This window comes from Myxocyprinus asiaticus, chromosome 24 (genome assembly GCF_019703515.2).
Source record: "Myxocyprinus asiaticus isolate MX2 ecotype Aquarium Trade chromosome 24, UBuf_Myxa_2, whole genome shotgun sequence".
In the NCBI taxonomy this organism is placed as follows: Eukaryota; Metazoa; Chordata; class Actinopteri; order Cypriniformes; family Catostomidae; genus Myxocyprinus; species Myxocyprinus asiaticus.
The window spans coordinates 10,588,733-10,609,697 of NC_059367.1; the positions used below are offsets into that span (position 1 = coordinate 10,588,733).

Consider the following 20,965-nt stretch of genomic DNA (forward strand, 5'->3'; position numbering starts at 1 on the left):
TTCAGCAGCTCACAAACTGTAAGGAAATTATAGATTTGCTTTGTTCTTATAATGCTTAAAATCTCTACTAAATTCTCTTTGTAGGTCTGTAGACATACAAATTTTAAAGGATTAAAATTTTATTTTGATCATTTATTCAGTGACTAATTTCACATAAGACATTCATTTGTCACCACCTTTTGGCATCACCAGAAATGGTCACTGAATCATTAAATGGATCTGAACTAATTTTGGTGAACATAGTCAAAACACTCAAGCCACTTGGATACATTTAAATCCCACAATGCACAAGCCTGAAACAGCACAAGCAAGTGCTCCATAAGATGCCCTTTATTTTTGCAGCTAATTTTGCTAAATTTTGCAATTATTTTGCAATACTTGAATCTTTAAAATACTAAAATATTAAAAGTAAATTATATATATAATACTTATATCATACTTATATACAGGAGTAGCTTGGGGAGTAACGAAATACATATAACGAGAATACGTATTTAAAATACAAAATATAAGTAACTGTATTCCACTACAGTTACAATTTAAATAATTGGTAATTAGAATACAGTTACATTCAGAAAGTATTTTGATTACTGAAGAGATTACTTTGCATTTTATTGTCATTTGTTTCATTTAATATTTAGTCCTTTCAGATGGAAAACATTTATACATACAAATGATGCGATCCAAAGTGCATTTGAACAGCAGTGAAACACTTTCTTATGATGTGTTACCTTCATACGAGCAGACAGAGAAGTAAGTTTGAAGTAAGTTTGGAGCAGAAGAAATAGAAATAAACCTTATATAAATTGTCAGCTTTACGCTAAGCTAAAATGCTATTCTCATATTTTTTTATCAAGAAAGTTCACATTGGATCATAAGTTCTTTGATATTAGGGCAAAAATTTTATTCTGGATAATAATTTTTGTATTGTTTTCTTGTAAAAATATCTAAAAATCCTTAAAACAAGATCAATTTGATTAATCTTGTTTTAGAAACAACACTGCATAAGATATTTAGGTTTTTCAGAGAATGTATTTTTAACATGTGTATTTTGTCTTAATGTACTGACAGAGTTTTTATAGTCAAAACAAGTGAAAATATCTACCTGTGCTGAAGAAGTAATCCAAAGTATTTAGAATACGTTACTGACCTTGAGTAATCTAACGGAATACATTACAAATTACATTTAACAGCATGTATTCTGTAATCCCTGCTATTTAATAAGTGTAAGAGTAGTTGATGAGAATGCACATGACACTCTTCAATTGAAATGTTTATAATCCACAAAAAATAAAATAAAAAATGCATTATAATGTACACGGTAAGCCAATGCACAATTGATGTATACTTAAATTAAATCTGAATTTCAATCTGCTATTATCTTGACCATGGCAAAGTTAGCTGCGCACGAGACAGACACGGGAGCTGCACGGTACAGAACCTGTTTGGCATACAGGTGCGCATCGGGCTGCCTACTAGAATGAACAGCCACTTAAAATATTTAGCAATAATTTGGCAGTTAAAAACAATGTTTAAAACATTAAATTATGACATAATTTGGGCATAAATTGTTAGTAGGCTTATGATGTTATCAGTTATGATATTGAGTTTTAAAATAATCAAATAAAACTTTAATTTCACATTAATGTGTGTCAATAAAGGGTGTTCTACGTATTATCTGTTCTCAAAGTCTTCTTTTTGTCACAATGACAGCATGATGCACTGTGCAAATGAGATTAATACCTGCCTTTCATTTTATTAATTTGCTCTAGTTTCCAATGACTTTCAGGGTTGATAAATCACTTTGCTGGTACAATTTGCATCTAGACCAACCTTTATTATGCGCATTTGGAGGCATCCCAAAGACATTCATGTCGGGGAAACACGCAAAAATTGCCAAGACATGCTATTTTGCACATGTGAAAGACGCAGTCTTTAAAAGACTACGTCAGTAGATCAGCGCAGACCTTTTTTTTTAGTGTGCTATCAAGTTTGCACACGCAAACCTTTAGTTAATTGGGGTCTTAGTGTTAAGGACTCCAATTCATTTTAGTGAGTCTGTTTGTGAGTCGGTTCATGTAAATGAATTCATTCACATAAATGATTCACTAATTCATTTGAGTCTGAATTCACTTTGCCAGAAATCACTACTTTTCTACAGTGAATTTTTTTTTTTAAAGTTTGTTTTCTTTTTGTTGTTTTTTGTATTTTAATTTTTTTATTATTATTTTATATTTAGTATAAATTTATATCAATTCAATGTTGAGCCTAGTTTAACGTCACCTTAATTAAATATATAATATCAGGTTTTTATATATCAGTTATAGTAAATGTTGTCATCTGATTGTTCTTTTTCTGATGTTTCTAATTTTCAGTTAACTTCAATGTTGTTAGTAGCTTGTAGTGTAGCTAACTACTTTTTAACGGTGTAGCTTGACGGTAGTTTAACTACTTTACTGTACGTAATGAGTAACATGTAGCTTGGGAAGCTACAGTTTCAAAGTAGCTTCCCCAAAACTGGTACCTACTTTGCCATTTCTATTGCAAGAAAGCATACAACCTGAAAAATGTAAAATAAAATAATTTCAGATGATTACAGGCCAGGCTGATTAGCTGATATTTTGGATTATCGGCAATAACTGTGCCTGTTATTGCCAACAGTTTGTCAAATGTTTTAAGTGAATTCTGAGTAAATATTGTTCATTTAATTTTGCTATTTTGTGTACGTCTCATTTGTGATAGTGAAATTGCATTCTTTATCAACATTATGTAATATTAGCCACTGGCCAGCCTGAGCTCTATATTTCAGTATAGGCTTTGGCCATCAGAAAACCCATATTCGTTAACCACTAAATAATCGACAATTAAGATTTTTGTCATATAATGCAGCCCTACCTTTGGTATCTGATTGTTCTCTCTCTCTCTCTCTCTCTCTCTCTCTCTCTGACCCCCATGCCCCCTCCCCTCTCTCTCTTTCAGGTGGAGTTGAATTGGGAATTAACGCAAAAGGAGATAGACTAAAACACTGGTTTGAGTGTCTAAAATACAAAGGAAAGAAAGTAGAATATTGGCACACACTAACACAACAAGGAGCCCCTAGCAGTGACTAACACACATGCACACACTCAGACAAGCACACACACGCACACGTTTCCTTACCTGCTGATAAGTAATACAAAAAATAATGAAGTAATAATGATAAAGAAATGCAATAATGCTTAATCTGGGAGCGATGGTGACATTCAATATTAAAGAGTGAGATAATGCATAATAACCTATTGTACAGATAAATGTCAGACCTTCACACAGTCTTTTGTGCTGAGAAAGAGGCAAGTGTGATCACAGGCCCGGATTGTGACGCACAACCGTGTGTTGTCATATGCATTGACTTTTTCCAGTCTATACGTCACTTATATGAAATTGTACCGTGTTGTGACTATGCCACAGGAGCCCATGCCATATTATAGTGTTATTAACTGTTTATTACATGTTAGTAACCTTGTAATAGCATCCTGGTGTTTGTTACAGTTGGTGGAGCCGTAATCTTACATACTGTCAATGCACAACACATCCAGCTGACTGTAAATATCAATGTGTATCTACTGTACGTATTACCATTTGCGATTCATTTTGTATGAAAGTTTACAGTCTCTTCCAGTCTGACAAAAACACAGAGCACGAGAAAAGTACAAGAGACAGTTTGCAAAGAAAAATGGACAAAAACTTTAAAGGAAGAAAGAAACTATTTATTTAAAGTTTCACTCAAGAACTTATCTCTACCTGGAGACTACCATCTGTCACTCCATGCAGGACTATACTGACAGTCACCTCAACAATCTGCACAACTCTTTTGGGGAATTCATTGCAAGTTTGTGTGTGTGTGTGTGTGTGTGTGTGTGTGTGTGTGTGCGTGCGTGCGTGCATGCATGTATCTGTGTGTGAATGTCTGCCTGTTTTTATCTCTCTATATTTGTGTCTCTGTTGAATGTTTGTTCAGTCTCGTACAAAAAAGAAGCTCTTATGCACGTTGACTGACTTTCTCACTTTCTCTCTAGTTTAGAGGTCTAACTGCAAGCACCACAGGTGCCACACGCAAAGGACAGTGCATACCAATACAGGGGTTAAATTGTCAATGACAGCCTCTGGTAGCCCTCATGCACAACTGCAGCCCCTTAGGGGTTAAATTAACAATCAAACAAATCGTCTGAAGGAGAAACTACCAATCGCAGGACATCTTTGGGTCACATGAGCGTGCAAGAGCCCAGAATCACACAAAAATGGGGTGCTGAGCAATCAAAGGGCACACTTCTTTTGTAGTCCTGACAGTGTGTTCACATCAGCCCTGGTTATACCTTGTAAAAATGACTGCACATTTTTTATTTTAAACATATTTAAAGGTGAAGTGTGTAATTTCAATGGCAGTAGCATCACCATATGGAATAGAGTGCAACAGTCAGGTTCCAGAACTAAAAATCCTATTCCTATTCTCCATAGACTAATTGATTTTTAACGATAACTTATAAATCTTTAAAGACAAACCAACCTTGAGCTCCTAGGTTGTTAATTGATGTTGCAGTACATGCTTCTATTGGCGACACACTGAGCGAAATTCCTGGTTAAGAACTAGAATACTCTGGCTTAGAACGCTTTTATGAAGGATGGAAAAAATGAATGGAGAAAACACTTCAGGAACCAAGGCGGCTAAAAAAAGTAGATGGGCTCTGTTGCACTCTGTTGCAAAAATAACTGTTTCTAAAAAGGATAACCGAACACCATTAGTCGAACCTTCTTCAATTGGTTGGAAAAACAAGTAGTAATGCCCCAAATGTCAGTTTTCACTTCAGTTTTATAAATCATTGAATATCTACAAAAATGTAATTATAAAAAAAATTTTTTTTTACTTTTATCCCAGTTCTTCCATGGCTGCATTTGTGGCTTATTGAGTTCTACTGTGTCTTTTTACAGGGATAGTTCACCAAATATTTTAAATTTGTCATGGTTTAATCGTGACTTTCTTACAGTATGTGGAGTACAAAAGGAAATGTTAGGCAGAATGGTAGCCTCAGTCACCATTCACTTTCATTGTATGTGATAAAGATATGGAGAATGTGAATGGTGACTGAGGCTGACATTCTACCGAACTTTCATTTTTGGGTGAGCTACCCCTTTAAATTTGAGTTATGAAATGAATAGCTTAAATGGTGTATAACTATAGTATGTTATGTTAAGCAGCTGCATGCCAACTGAATGTCACATGCTTTGATGGACCACTGGTCTGCAGTGCTTATGTTTGCTTTAATCTCCATCATCAGGCCCATCTATGGGTTTTTGTTTTTGCTCATTGAACTGTGACAATCCAGGCTACCTTTGATGAAACAGCGTGGTATTTAGATAATGGACTGGCACCACCTGCCAGCCAAGATGGGACTCCAGGGAGAGCCTTAATGAAGGAGGGGTTAAATTGAAAGAGGATTTTTCAAGTCTCACTCACGTGTCCTCTGTTGACTGTCTGTGTGGAACATGATGTGACTGCCACCGTGTGTCGGTCTTTGTAATTGCGTCTCAAAAATAAATTGGTGCAAAAGTGGCTGTTTAGGGGGTTATTTTGGAAACAAGAGCGATGTCAAATGGTTTTGTGCGTTTGAGTCATATGACCATCTGTGATATTGTAAATAATCTTTAATTCATGAAATTACTTTTATTTTTGTGTTGTGACTAAATGAAACTGCTCTGAAGAGAATAAACTATATTAAATAACTAAAACATGTAACACTTGTTTAAGGACAAGCATGTATTTAATGGTTACCGAGATTGTGCATGCATTCTAATTATATGCATAATGAGATGTTACACAAATGCATTCATTGGGTTTGCTTGTGATTAATGATTGAATGTACAACAGAATGTTTGATTGGATCCATATTTTTGTTGATTTGATCGATACTGTGATGTCTTTTTTCTCCATCACGTTTTCTCTTTCTCTATCTCTCTTATAACGGATTAACAATCCTTCCAATGAAAAGCGGAGCCCCAATCTCATCACTCCAGACTATCAGAATGAAGGGCTGCAGAGCTGTGAACGATGGGAAGGAGCGAGAGAAAGAAATGCTAGTGGCCGCGGCAGCTTCAACTCCCTTCTCCGTTAGCGATAGAAAGGCACGATGGCGAGCGTCTGAGATGAACGAAACAGATTCCCCCGGAAACATACCACACAAGTTAGGACTGTCAAAGAGATCTGACAAACCTGAGTGAAGAATAGATGAGAAGAATGAAAAATAACACTTACAGTTCACACAAAAATAAATATTCTGGTTGTTCTTGATTGCTTACTTAATATTCCATGTCTTCTGAAGCCATACGATAGCTTTATGTGAGGGACAGATATAAGTCGTTATTCCAGGATTATCTTCCTCTCCTCAGGTTTGCACGAGCAATTCCTGTATAGCACAAGATGCAGCAGACCACCGCGATCTGACACACTCTGTCAGAACTGAAGAGCATTACTTCACTATTGAGATCCAGACACATGAATCATCAGGTTACAACGCTATTCTTTATCATTTGATCATTATTCGATGAATTACTGCTGACACGATCAACATAAAAAGTACACCAATATCTATTTTAAATAAAATTTATCGGAGTGACTATTTGCATTAGATGTAAACCACCTGCCACACAGCGCAGCTATTTGCACTCCAATAGTCTAGTAGAACACACAAATTGAACACAAACTGCACCTCCAGTGGCGTGGGGTGTAACAACAGTATAGATGTGCTTTTTTCGTGCGGGCTACCCGGTTCGATTCAGCCTTTTGTCCCACTTTTTCCATCCGGTTTCCTGTCTCTACTCTTAATATTTTCTTTAATACTACTTTAAGAATACATAAAAATGAATAGAAAGGTTCATTTCCTCACAGTGATTTGGTCATGGTGAAGTGGAGTTTAGAGAAAGGTTTGATCTGGTTAAAATTAACCATGGTTTTACTATAGTAATACTGTTGTAACTGTTTTTTTTTTTTTGTTTTTGTTTTTTTTTTTGTTTTTTTGTTTTTTTTTTGGCGGAAGGCATAGTTTTAATGCAATTAACCATTGTGTTAGTAATATAATATGGTGTAAATATAGTAACCATGTTTAATTTTGTGGTTACTTATATTTTACTACAAAATGCCATGATACTATATAGTAAAACCATGGTTATTTTTTGCAAGGGAAGGTTAGGTTTATGTTTAGGGGTAGAGGTTGGTGTAGGGTGTCTGTGGAACTCCAAATAAACACAATAAACATGCTACAGTGATGCCCCTACTGTATGTTAATGTTAGTATTTAATTAGGGGTGCAAACAGCATCTAACACTATTTGCACTTAGTGTAAATAGCCTCTGCTAAAATTTATTTTACCACCTGCTTTCATCTGGTGGTAATAGCATGATGTAAATTTACATAGAAAGGAGGCGTGTTAGCATGAAAAGGAATGACAGTTACTTAATTTATATTATGTACTGAAGACACAGCGCAATTTCATCACTGATTGCATCTACTTAATCTAGATTGCGGGTGGTTAGTGAAGTGAAGAAGATGCAGTTTTTTGTGTTGAAATACTATGGGCAAAAGTGACGCAAATGTTTAGTGATTTCCCCTCCAAAGTGTCTTTAGGTACCTATTTGAATTTGTATGCTACTGCGAAATGAGATGTGCAGCTGAGGGGAAGATTTTCAGTGAAAAATGCATTACATTTTGGTCTGTTCCTCACACAAAGCTATCGTAGAACAGGATCATGGAATTTAGTACATAAAAGTCTTAGACTACTTTTATGGTGCTTTTGTCCTTTTTGAAGCTTGACAGGCATGGTAACAAAATTTCTCTTTTTGTATTTCACAGAAAAAATTATGGCATACAGGTTGGGAACAACATAAGGTTGAGTAAATTATGACAGAATTTTCATTTTTGGGTGAACTGTTCCTTTAAAGGTCACATCTTAGTTCTCTATATTATTTTGGGGTTGATAGAGACACTCTTACCAAGTTTTTTCAGTAACGTCTCCAGAGGTGTGGTCACAGCCAGTTTTATTTTAGGCAGTGTAACCTCAGCAGTTTGAGCTGTGACTTTGCTCATCTCAGAAACCATTTCTATAATATTTGTGGCATTCATATTTTTCTCCATCAATAAGAATGATTTTTCTGACACTGTGCGTGGGATCAAAATGAACAGACTATTTTTGCCTGTGAGAGGGAACTTTCCAACCTGGAGTTAAAGAAAGAGTGTAAATATATATATATATATATGCTTGCACACAAATACGTGTTATGTGTGGTCCTGTTTACACCTGGCATTAAAATGTGTCTCCACTGATCATTTGTGATCAGATTTAATCAAAGAGAGAATCTCTGATTGTGTGACTACATACAGTACATCACTGTATGTTGATAAAGTATAAGAATGTACAAAAAAGCTTAAAAATAATAATAATAAAATAAAAAAGCTGTACACTTAATCTTATGATGAAATTATGTCATCATTTACTTACCTTTTTCTATTGTGAAACATAAAATGAGATGTCAGGTAGAATGTTAGCCTCAGTCACCATTCACATTCATTGTATTTTTTTCTCCATACAGTGAAAGGACTGAGTTAGGCCTTACATCTCATGTTGTGTTTCAAAAAAAGAAAGAACGTTATATGGGTTTGGAACAACATAAGTGTAAGTAAACGATGACAATGTTCATTTTTGGGTGCACTATCCCTTTAAATTTTCATTCATACATTAATTTGAAAATAATATATTTTCTATATTTTAAACTTGTTTTATGTCCATTATTCACGACAACAGTAGACATTCTTTTGAGAAATTCTATAATTATTATGGTCTGTTGCATTAAAGCCATTTAATCTTTCTTATTTGCTATGCGTGGGGCAAGCCGTCATCAGTGTTAATCAGGGGAGATCTGGAGAACATAATGTGCATGTGCAACAAGCATTCAGCGACAGCCTGAGGGGCATGTTTGCCTTTGCCCCTTAGCCAATCAAATGCAGACCTACATAGTGAACTTCATTGGTAAGTTTTAAAAGCAAATTTTATTCTAATGTGTTGCTGATTGGATTAAAGCGCACCGCTTATAATTTCAGTGAATTGGATGCCATTGGTTTGAGGTGTTGTTGATGCATTGGTTTATATTAGATTACAATAACAGCTAAACATTGAGCCTTTTTGTTTTGATTAGTTTTGTAATGCTGTTCATCTGAGTCAGTGAGATAATATGCACAGCCTTTGACAGTAGAGTGAAGTCAAAACCGATGTACTAAGTTAAAATGATTATATTGTTTCTTTTTTATCTATCAAAATGATGGCAAGCATTTGGAATTATCTATCAATCTATCAATTGGTAAATGACGCAACCCCTGACATGTTGGGTTAAATGATTGTTTGTGCCCCACCAGAAATGATGAGCCTCAGACACCACTGTCCAGGATGCATTTGCGTTTACACTATAAATGTGTTGTGGCCACATGCATTAATGACCATATCCCATTGTGTTTTGATTGATCAATCACAAAACATTTTGGACACGATTAACACCTATATTTAGCTCTATCTTGTGACTGGATCACCTGAGATGGATGTTAATACCAGGTGTAAACGAGGCCTGTGACACTTACCTCTGCCTTTAAATTTTTGTTATAGCTCATTACAAGCTTGTACTTGGAGCTGTAGAGAGTTTCCACATCTACAACCTCACCTGAAAACTTAGTGAACTCTTCCTGTTTATTCATGGATTCAAAAACCATTTTCCATTTACCTGTAATGTACAAACACAGACACTGTGTCATGCCTTGACACCTCATAATTAGAGAAATAGGTATTAGAAACCCACTGAGCTCAGATATAATGGCACTTACCATTAAAGTAGACAGCATTTAAAAGAACAAACAAGGTAAAGGGATCAACTTCGTCAACTAACTCAGTGATTTTATTATTTGTCTTTTCTGCCACCCAATTGTTGATGAGCTTCACATTATGATCGCTGTCATTGGTCAGCTCCTGTGGCTTTGCATCATAGAAATCCAATGACTGGTTGATGAAAGCCTCTGCTAACCTGTACTCTATGGGAAAACAAAACTCTTAGGCAGAGAACAATAGGACTCTTGTATATCAGTGAAACAGAATAAGCCAGTAGAATGTTAATTCCGAATGAAAACTGACTGAATGATATGTCAATTAATTAATCGAATTTATCACACACACACACACACACACACACACACACACACACACGGTCAAAAGTTTTGAAACACTTGACTGAAATGTTTCTCATGATCTTAAAAATCTTCTGATCTGAAGGCGTATGCTTAAATGTTTGAAATTAGTTTTGTAGACAAAAATATAATTGTGCCAACATATTAATTTATTTCATTAAAAAAAAAAAAAAAACGTTTTTGAAATGGATGACTTGGACGAAATAATAAAGAAAAGCAGCCAATAAGTGCCCAACATAGATGGGAACTCCTTCAATACTGTTTAAAAAGCATCCCAGGGTGATTCCTCAAGAAGTTGGTTGAGAAAATGTCAAGAGTACATTTCTGCAAATTCTAGAAAAAGGGTGACTACTTCGAAGATGCTAAAATATAACACAGTTTTGATTTATTTTGGATTTTGTTTAGTCACAACATAATTCCCATAGTTCCATTTATGTTATTCCATAGTTTTAATGACTTTACTATTATTCTAAAATGTGAAAATAATTATAATAAAGAATAAGTGTTTCAAAACTTTTGACCGGTAGTGTGTGTGTGTATATATATATATATATATATATATATATATATATATATATATATATATATATATATATGTATAGATAGATAGATAGATATAGATATATATAGATATAGTCTACAGCAATCCATTTTGCAATTGAATTCGTCAATCTGTAGACTTATTAATAGGGCTTTCTCTAAGGACACGTCTACTGTGGCCCTGTTCCAAATAGCACCCTCCGCCCATGCGGTCTTCCTCTGAGTGAAGACTTTGGTGATGTAAGCGAGCGCAGACTGATAGGGCGCTAGTCAGCAAGTTCACGAGGGGGCATGAGTGTTAAGTGTGCATTTGGGGTAGACTTCAATACTACAATCAGATGATGCATTTTTTTTTTTACTTTTTTTATAAATGCAGTTTTACAAATTATTATTTGAAAAAGTCATGGCATTGATAGATAGGGTAAATAAACACACTTTAAACTCACTATTGAATGTTGGTTTCATTAAATAATTTCAAGCAATATATTGACAATAAAGCATTAGATAATTTAATCAAGAACCTCTGAATGACAAAGCGCAAATCAAAACTAAAGCAACAAAACCCCATCATTTTATATCTTTCGAGAACAAATAAACATGATTCAGACACATGGATGGCTACAGGCAGGTGCTTAGAACACACAATGTATAGAAAGAACATACAGCCTTATACTCGCAAAAGTAGTTATAAAATACACACAGCCCAAGATTAGACCGAATTTTTATACTTTTAACACTATATCAGTAAATATAAGCAATCTGCTACAGCCATGTGCATTAAATTATTCTCTCCTGTCTTGGTATTTTAGAGACTCACAATAATTATAAAATCCTCTTTGAAACAACAATAGCAAAGGTTTAATGTTAGATTTCTTACTTTTATGAACGTAAAACTTCCCCAAGAAAAACTATTCAATAAACTGAACAGGAGTAATTCCATATCTCTGGAAAATTAAATAAAACAAAGTTTGAACCAGTTCAGACTTAAGTGATACTATATACACATGATAAGCAAGTGATCCACTGTTGAAAATCAGTAAAAAATGATAAATAAAATCATTTTATCATCCAGCTCGGAAAATCCAGTCCGCTGTGATTGGTCGAGAGGATCAGTAGCGGTGACTGTTGGGTAATGGACTACTTGCACAACTGCTTCTGCCTTCTAAGCAGTGCGGCTCAGGCGTTTCCGGTTACAGCGTTCAGCACGTTTAGGCGCAGAGATTTATTAACGGAAAGGCAGATTATTTCTTTTTTTTTTTTTTTAGGGCTGCAAGTTGATTAAATCAATAAATCATATTTTTGCCGCTAACGTGACATCTCAATTTGATCATTTGCTGAAATTTGCCTCTAAATATATTTTTTCTGTTCCAAATGTAGCTATATTTAACTCCTGAATAATAAATCAAACATATATAACCTGCAGCAGTCTGGCCATCTCATTAACACACATTTCATTCATTGATGATATTTCATACCAGTTGAGATTAAATGATAAATTTCACTATACAATGATTGCAAATAACTTTTCTATGGATAAATGTCCCATATGTATTTATAAATACATTAGCTGTTATCTTACTCTGACCATGCTTTAAAAATCACTCAGAACAGAATGAAGCCATGGGCGCCTGCAGGATTTCATCTGAGGGTACGCACAGAAATCTGCCTTGTACAACCTTATATCTTGGGGAGTTTGGGGGGGCAGATGAAGTAAGAAAATACATTTTTTCACTAAGGGCCCTTCCAAGACTTAACGAAGGGTTCATTCAAACAGTAGTGCCATGCTTCATTCAGAGTGACCACATTTAATCTGTATTAAGCAGCCTATTAAAAGGGATAGTTAACCCAAAAATTTAAATTCTCTCATCATTTACTCACCCTCATTCCAACCCAGATGTGTATGACTTTCTTTCTTCTGCTGAACACAAACAAAGATTTTTAGAAGAACATTTCAGCTCTGTAGGTCCATATGTAATGGTAGCCAGCTGGTAGGTAGCTGTACAGTGTGTAAACATCCCTCCCCTGGCCTCAAGAGGCACACTTGCGACTGATGCTAAGGGCTTTAGCCTCCTTGTTAGCACACCTGCCTCCCACACCGGAGACGCCGGTTCAAATCCCGTTAGGCGTGGGTCGAGCAGGACCGGTGCAGTGGTGCCGTGACCTGGATGGGAGTGAGGTTTAAGGCGGTGAGTGTAAAGGTAGCCAGCTGGTAGGTAGCTGTGCAGTGTGTAAACATCACTCCCCTGGTCTCTAGGGGCTATATCCTTTAGCCTCCTTGTTAGCGCACCTGCCTCCCACACCGGAGATGTCGATTCGAATCCTGCTCGGAGCGGGTCGAGCAGGACCGGTTACACACACAGTCTGGTGTGGTAACCAGACTTTTCAAGCTCCAAAAATCACATAAAGGCAGCATAAAGGTAATCCATATGACTCCAGTTAAAGAGAGAAAATCATACTGTACACATCTGGGTTGGCATGAAAGTGATGAGAGAATTTTTGGGGGGAACTATTCTTTACTAAGACGTAAGAAAATTAAGCACAAAACGATTCACAACGCAACATGGAAAAGGTAACGTTCAAGAAAGTCAAAACAATGTTTTGACAAACAAATATTTTAATTAATAAATTGTATTAATGTATTTTTCATGGCCTGACTGTCATGAAAATGCCTTTGTCCTAAAAACACATTAAAACATTTACATTTACATTTATTCATTTGGCAGACACTTTTATCCAAAGTGACTTACAAAAGAGGAAAACATCACTTATGCTAAGCGAATGGCATTTCAGTCATCTGCCATCATTATTGACCCTTGCCTTAACCCTCCTACTGTCTTGGGGTAATTTTTGAGGTAAAGAATACATTATAAATACTGAATCATTTTTGGAACCATACTTTGTGACTTTGTCAAGACCATCAAAAAATAATTAAGAGAAAATCAAAACAAAATTTTCCTTCCATTGTATTAATGGATCAATTTTGACTTGTATGAGAATAACCAGTTGTGACCTTTCACCCTAGGAATTTCTGAATGCAGCTTTAAATAGTTAGAATCAAATTTAACCTAAAAATATTCCAAATGTTTTCAAATTTAGCCCCTAGCTCCATACTGTTCTCTAGCTCCCCCACCTGCTCTACTGGGTACTGCATCTTTCCCACAAATTGCGGACTCTCACATGGGGTTTGTAGTCTCACACACACAAACTTTATTTTATTTATTTATTTATTTTATTTTATTTTTTTTTTACAGTTTTGAACAGGTAATATGTTAGTAAATAAGTTTGCAAACATGATTTTATATGATAGGGAACAATGGGGTTTAAGGCTCCCCTAATGTTAAAATATCATATCCAATGTTATTTTCTCTTAAAACAGATGGCAGATAAAACACTACTGCATCTTTCTAAACACCTGTAACACTGCAACAAATTGTTTGACATAAGTGGGAAGGAATGGATTTGTTGCAATGGACATGCAAAGTGGGCCCATTTTGACTGCTGGAGGAGTCTATTAAGATTAATTTGTTAAAAAGGCATATACTAAAGTAAAAGTGTAACTCTAACTCCTGTAACTCCTTTTTGAAAAGGAGAATAAATCAGAATCAGTTGTAAAACAGATGAGCTATTAGAAAATGCTAAAAGCGATTGAAATAAATGTAACACAAGACATCATTTGCCAATGTTTGCTACATTTTTTAGCTTTTTTTTCCATTATTATTATTTTACTTAAAGCCAAAGTATGTAATTTCTGCACCACTAGTGCCACCAAACAGAATTGCAAAAATAAACTTTATTTTCAAAACAGCTTTCTGAATAAGCCCTCCATCTGCCGTTGGTCAATCAACCACCCCCACCTCACATCATTGGTTGAGGTATGTTGTTGAATGGGGTCTAAGCGGGTCACTCAAAAAAAAAAAAAAAATGAGCAATTTTCATAGTGCCACGGAAAGACAGAGCTTACAGTTTAAGAAAATTAAAGGGCTTACTTATAGTTCCTTATCTGTCACTCACTCGACATTGTGTCGATGTAGCGACACTAGGGGTCACTCTTAGGAGCCCGAGACACCTCTGGTCTTTGATAAAAGGCCAATGAAAATTGGCGAGTGGTATTTGCATGCCACTCCCCCAGACATACGGGTATAAAAGGAGCTGGTATGCAACCACTCATTCAGATTTTCTCTTCGGAGCCAAACGGTCATGCTCATTGAGCTGAATACTACGGTTCATTCACCTCTGCTGGATCTGACGGCGCATTTCAGTGGCTTCTCCCTCCTCTGCACTGGTGCACTGCAGAGAACGCCCCTGAAAAACAAGAGAGTATATTTTCTGAAAGAGCTTTTCCTCCTCTAAAAGAGTATATATTTCTCTAAAAGAGCGGCACACACGGAAAGTCTTTTTAAAGACGCGTTTTTTTAAAAATGCCTTTCCGATTGTGTGTTATTCCTGGTTGTGGTCGTTATCTCTCAACTTCGGATGTTCATGATCGCTGTCTTTCGTGTCTGGGCGCGACCCACACGGAGGTAGCGTTTGCGGATGGTTCATGTTCTCACTGCGAGAACAAGACCATGGCAATGTTGCGGTTGCGGCTTGCTTTCGTAAGAAAAGCGGCTCCCCGCTCGGTCCTTCTACCTACGGGTATGAGGCCAGCGCGGCTAGCACTTGGGGCGATTTGGGGATCCCAATGGGATCGTCTCTGCTGGGTATCCCCCCGCGGACCTCCCATTCCCCAGCACGCTCGTCTGCCCCAATCGGGCTTCCGGATGAGTTTGGTGGCTCATCTCACGGTGAGTCTGGCTTCTTGTTCGGAGCCCGTGAAGATGATGAGCTCTCGAGCGCAGCATCGGAGAGCGGGCTTGTCCAGTCGGACGCAGAAGCCTCAGCTGGGCTTCCCCCTTCAGGGACGATTGCCCAGTCACAGGCCGATGCCGAAATGACAGACATGCTTTCCCGGGCGGCCGTGAGCGTCGGGTTAGAGTGGAACACTCTGCTCTCCCCTGAACCCTCGTGGCTTGATGATTGGTTCCTGGGCTCGCGGCACCGCTCAAAGCAGCCACGACCCGCTCCAGTGCCATTCTTCCCGGAAGTGCACGAGAAGCTGATGAAGTCGTGGGAGGCACCTTTTACTGCCCGGCCCCGATTCCGCAGTTCCCCCACTCTCACTACCCTCGATGGCGGGGCGGCCAGGGGCTATACGGCGATTCCCCCGGTGGAATAGGCGCTCGCGGTGCACCTATGCCCGCAGAGCACCGCCACCTGGCGCGGACGCCCTAAGCTCCCATCCAAGCCCTATAGGCTCACGTCATCCCTGACGGCTAAAGCCAACAGCGCTGCTGGACAAGCCGCCTCTGCCCTGCACGCCATGGCTCTCCTGAAGGTCCACCATGCCATGGCGTTGAAAGAACTGCACGAGGGTAGTTCCACCCCAGATTTGATGCAGGAACTGCGCTCAGCGACTGACCTCACTCTCTGAGCGACGAAGGTCACGGCGCGGTCTCACGGGCAGATGATGGCCACACTAGTGGTCCAGGAGCGCCACATTTGGCTCAACCTGGTCGAGATGGGCGAGGCCGACAAGAAATGGTTCCTTGCTGCCCCCATTTCCCAGGCGGGCCTATTCGGCGACACCATCGAGGACTTTGCCCAGCAGTTCTCGGCGGTGAAGCAGCAGACGGAGGCAATCTGGCACATCCTGCTCCGGCACAGCTCAAGATCCCGCACCCTGTCTGCTCATCGCCAAGGGCATCCCCCTGCGGTGACTGCACCAGCTCTGCCGCAGCCCGCCCCTTCGGCCCAGCCTCGGCGTGTAGCCCACCGCAGGAAGCAGACGCCACCCGTCTCACAGCCGGTGCCTAAGAACCTACGAAGGTCCTCAAAGCGCCTCTGAGACGGGCAACTCAGGGACGAGGGAACCCACTCACTTGGAGCTGGTAAAAAGACCACTCCATCCCCCAGTGGAGGGCTGGGTGGAAAATCTTTTGTTGCCTTTTTGTTTGATTTCGCCGCATGCCCAAGTGGCTGCGGTACCCAACAGTTCAGCAAAAGAGCGGCTTCCTTCCTCCCTGGGTCACATACCCAGTGTGTACGGTCACCACAACTACCGTCCACGGGTTTTTTCTTGCAGGATTGGCGCTCCAGCAGTGGCCTTTCCACCCCTGAGCGCCCAGCTGTGGCACACAGCTGCCCCCGATGTGGCAGTCTCCATGGGTTACGAGGACAGGCCTCTTCCTCCCCCATCCCAGGCTGTTCCAGGGGTGGTCACAAGGAGCCAGGTAAGTGCTTCGATGTCCCTAGACCTGAAGGATGCATACTTCCACGTCTCGATCCTTCCTTGACACAGAACCTTCCTGCGGTTTGCATTCGAGGGTCAGGCATATCAGTACAAAGTCCTCCCTTTCGGGCTGTCCCTGTCTCCTTGAGTCTTTATGAATGTCACAGAGGCTGCCCTTGCCCTGTTAAGGGAGGTGGGCATTCACATTCTCAACTATCTGGACGACTGGCTAATCCTAGCTCACTCTCGAGACATGTTGTGCGCACACAGGGACCTGGCACTCACACCTCAGCAGACTAGGGCTTCGGGTCAACTGGGAAACAGCAAGCTCCTCCCGGTTCAGAGCATCTCTTTTCTCGGTTTGGAGTTGGACTCAGTCTCCTTGACGGCGTGCCTTACGAATGAGTGTGCCCAGTCGGTGCTGGCCTGTTTGAAGGAGTTCAAACAGAAAACAGCTGTTCCACTGAAACTTTTTCAGAGGCTCCTGGGGCATATGGCATCCTCGGCGGTGGCCAACCCGCTCGGGTTGATGCATATGAGGCCGCTTCAGCACTGGCTCCAGACTCAAGTCCCGAGATGGGCATGGCGCCACAGGACACATCGTGTGGCCATCACGCTGGTCTGTCACCGTCTTTTCAGCCCTTGGACAGACCTCTCGTTTCTACGGGCAGGTGTTCCTTTAGAACTGGTCTCCAGGTGCATCGTGGTCACGACAGATGCCTCCAAAACAGGCTGGGGCGCTGTTTGCAATGGGCACGCAGCCGCCAGCCTCTGGACGGGTCCGTGACTGCATTGGCACATCAACTGCCTCGAGTTGTTGGCAATTCTGCTCACCCTGCGGAGGTTCCGGCCATTGATCCAGGGCAAGCACGTGTTAGTTCGGACAGACAACACGGCAACAGTAGCACATGTCAACCGCCAAGGTGGTCTGCGCTCTCATTGTTTGTCACAACTCGCCCGCCGTCTCCTCTGGAGTCAGCAGCACTTCAAGTTGCTGTGAGCCACTCACATCCCGGGCAACCTCAACACTACAGTGGACGCGCTGTCTCTGCAGGTTACCCTCAGGGGAGAGTGGAGACTCCACCCTCAGGTGGTCCAGCTGATTTGGAGTCGATTCGGATGGGCACAGGTGGACTTGTTCGCCTCCCAAGAATCCTCCCACTGCCTGCTCTGGTATGCCCTCACCGAGGCTCCCCTCGGCATAGACGCGCTGGCACACAGCTGGCCCCCTGGCCTGCGCAAATATGCGTTTCCCCCAGTGAGCCTGCTTGCACAGACCCTGTGCAAGGTCAGGGGGGACAAGGAGAAGATCATCATGGTAGCACCCTACTGGCCCACCCAGACGTGGTTCTCAGACCTCACGCTCCTCGCAACAGCTCACCCCTGGCGAATTCCCCTGAGGAAGGACCTTCTTTCTCAGGGACGGGGCACCCTCTGGCAACCGCGACCAGACCCCTGGAATCTCCATGTCTGGCCCCTGGATGGGACCACCTGCGGTGGTAGACACGATCACTCAGGCTAGGGCCCCCTCTACGAGGCACCTGTATGTCTTTAAATGGCGTCTGTTCGCTAAGTGGTGTTCTTCCCGACGCGAAGACCCCCAGAGATGCGCAGTCGGATCAGTGCTTTCCTTCCTGCAGGAGAGGTTGGAAGGGAGGCTGTCCCCTTCCACCTTGAAGGTGTATGTTGTCGCCATAGCAGCACAACATGATGCAGCCGACGGTAAGTCCTTAGGGAAACACGACCTGATCATCAGGTTCCTAAGAGGTGCAAGGAGGCTGAATTCCTCCAGACCATGCCTCGTTCCCTCATGGGACCTCACTGTAGTTCTTCAGGGTCTACAGAGAGCCCCCTTTGAGCCTTTGCAGTCAGCCGAGCTTAAGGCACTCTCCTTGAAGACTGCCCTCCTGACTGCACTCACTTCCATCAAGAGGGTAGGTGACCTGCAAGCGTTCTCTGTCAGCAAACGTGCCTGGATTTCGGTCCGGGTTACTCTCACGTGATCCTGAGACCCCGACCGGGCTATGTGCCCTAGGTTCCCACCATCCCTTTTAGGGACCAGGTGGTGAACCTGCAAGCGCTGCCCCAGGAGGAGGCAGACCCAGCCCTGTCATTGCTGTGTCCAGTGCATGCTTTACGCATCTATCTGGATCGCACGCAGAGCTTTAGAATCTCTGAGCAGCTCTTTGTCTGCTTTGGTGCACAGTGGAAAGGAAGCGCTGTCTCCAAGCAGAGGATCGCCCACTGGCTCACTGACACCATAACTATGGCATATCTCACCCAGGACATGCCACCCCCGGTAGGGCTACGAGCCCATTCTACCAGGGGTGTAGCGGCTTCCTGGGACCTGGCCAGGGGTGCCTCTCTAACAGACATTTGCAGAGCAGCGGGCTGGGCAACACCCAACACCTTTGCAAGGTTCTTCAACCTCAAGGTGGAACCGGTTTCATCCCAGGTAGTGACACACAACACAAGCGGATAAGCCCGGGATAGCCGGCCGGGTGTATCGCTTGCACATAGCGCCTTCCACCTCCTTTTGAGCTGAAGACATGCGCCATTAATTCCCAGTAGTGTTCACAAGTTTGTTCCCTGGTTGACTTCCTCCGAGCCCTGTGGCAGTCGAGTTTTCGGAGAGATTCGCTGCCGGCCCAGTACACGTGCTAACTAAGAGTCCTGTTCTGGGGTAGGTGCTCCGCATGTGGCAGTTCCCTGTAAGGCTAACCCCATGCGATATATATCTTCCACTAATTCATTTCCCTGTTGGCAAACTGCGTCTTCCTTGGGCAGAGCCCCTCTGCCCCAGTCTCCATGTTTGTAGTAACTCCTCCCCCATTGGGCACGATCTACCTTGAAGACTCTCCACATGGTTGGAAAGACCATGTGACGTATCCTTCCACTTAAATATCCCCCCCTCTCTTTGGGTGAGGTGTGGTCTCCACTGTGTCTTCCCCTTGGGAGGACCTAGACCTGGCGGCCCAGTCGGATAATCCCCATTCTTTTTTAGGGAATGGAAAAAAGAGAAGAGGAAAAGAGGCCACGACTGACTTAAGCCTGTCTCTATCTCTCGGGTAATCGACTTGTCCCCAAAAAGGGCCATTTGACACTCATAACTATGTTGGGGGATGTTACGTGTCGACCTGGTGTGCTGGCTATGAGGCACACAGTAGTCTGCCCACCACACACCGCCAGTTCACGTAACACATTTCAGCTAATTGTGGCGTTTTGTATAGGGACCCCTAGTGTCACTACATTGACACAACGTCGAGTGAGTGACAGATAGGGAATGTCATGTTTACTTGTGTAACCTCCGTTCCCTGATGGAGGGAACGAGACGTTGTGTCCCTCCTGCCACAATGCTGAACTACCCACTGAAATGGCCGGTCTTATATCGGCTCCGCACCATAAAACCTGAATGAGTGGTTGCATACCAGCTCCTTTTATACCCATATGTCCGGGGAAGTGTCATGCAAATACCACTCGCCAGTTTTCATTGGCCTTTTATCAAAGACCAGAGGTGTCTCGGCCTCCCAAGAGTGACCCCTAGTGTCACTACATCGACACAACGTCTCATTCCCTCCATCAGGGAACGGAGGTTACACAAGTAACCATGACGTTTTCTCTGCATATTACATACTTCAGCTTTAACATTCAATGAAAAAAATTGTTCCTATCATTATACACTTTTGGGACTACAATAAAACAGATTTTAGCAAGGGGGGTCTTTAGTGCTGTTGTACACTAATCAAGAATTCATGCATTTTTAATGGTTTTCAATACAGGTAAAAAATGACCCAAAGGGCAAAAGGAGGCTGCAGTTTCTTAAGGCAATAGGGAGGGTTAATGTATGCCAGTGTTTTGATTATATTTGGTTAATTACTTTATAGGCTTTGAACTAGGCGATTGATA

The 20,965-nt window shown here is 41.2% G+C and overlaps 2 protein-coding genes across 4 annotated transcripts in view; one reads left to right on the plus strand and one right to left on the minus strand.

Annotated features, from left to right (window-relative positions):
- The window catches only part of LOC127414725 (double C2-like domain-containing protein beta), a 61,489-nt gene extending 55,462 nt beyond the window's left edge, over window positions 1–6,027 (plus strand). Inside the window, exon 11 of the mRNA XM_051652948.1 lies at window positions 2,980–6,027. Coding sequence (XP_051508908.1) covers window positions 2,980–3,110 — 131 coding nt within the window. The 3' untranslated portion in view covers window positions 3,111–6,027. The remainder of the gene's footprint in view (window positions 1–2,979) is intronic.
- Window positions 5,774–20,965, minus strand: part of LOC127414722 (plasma protease C1 inhibitor-like) — a 30,794-nt gene continuing 15,602 nt past the window's right edge. For all 3 annotated transcript variants that reach the window (XM_051652944.1, XM_051652943.1, XM_051652942.1), the window contains 4 exons: window positions 9,895–10,098; window positions 9,655–9,794; window positions 8,019–8,241; window positions 5,774–6,244 (listed from right to left, as the gene is read on the minus strand). In XM_051652944.1, the coding sequence (XP_051508904.1) occupies window positions 5,991–6,244; window positions 8,019–8,241; window positions 9,655–9,794; window positions 9,895–10,098 (821 nt within the window). In that variant the 3' untranslated portion in view covers window positions 5,774–5,990. The remainder of the gene's footprint in view (window positions 6,245–8,018; window positions 8,242–9,654; window positions 9,795–9,894; window positions 10,099–20,965) is intronic.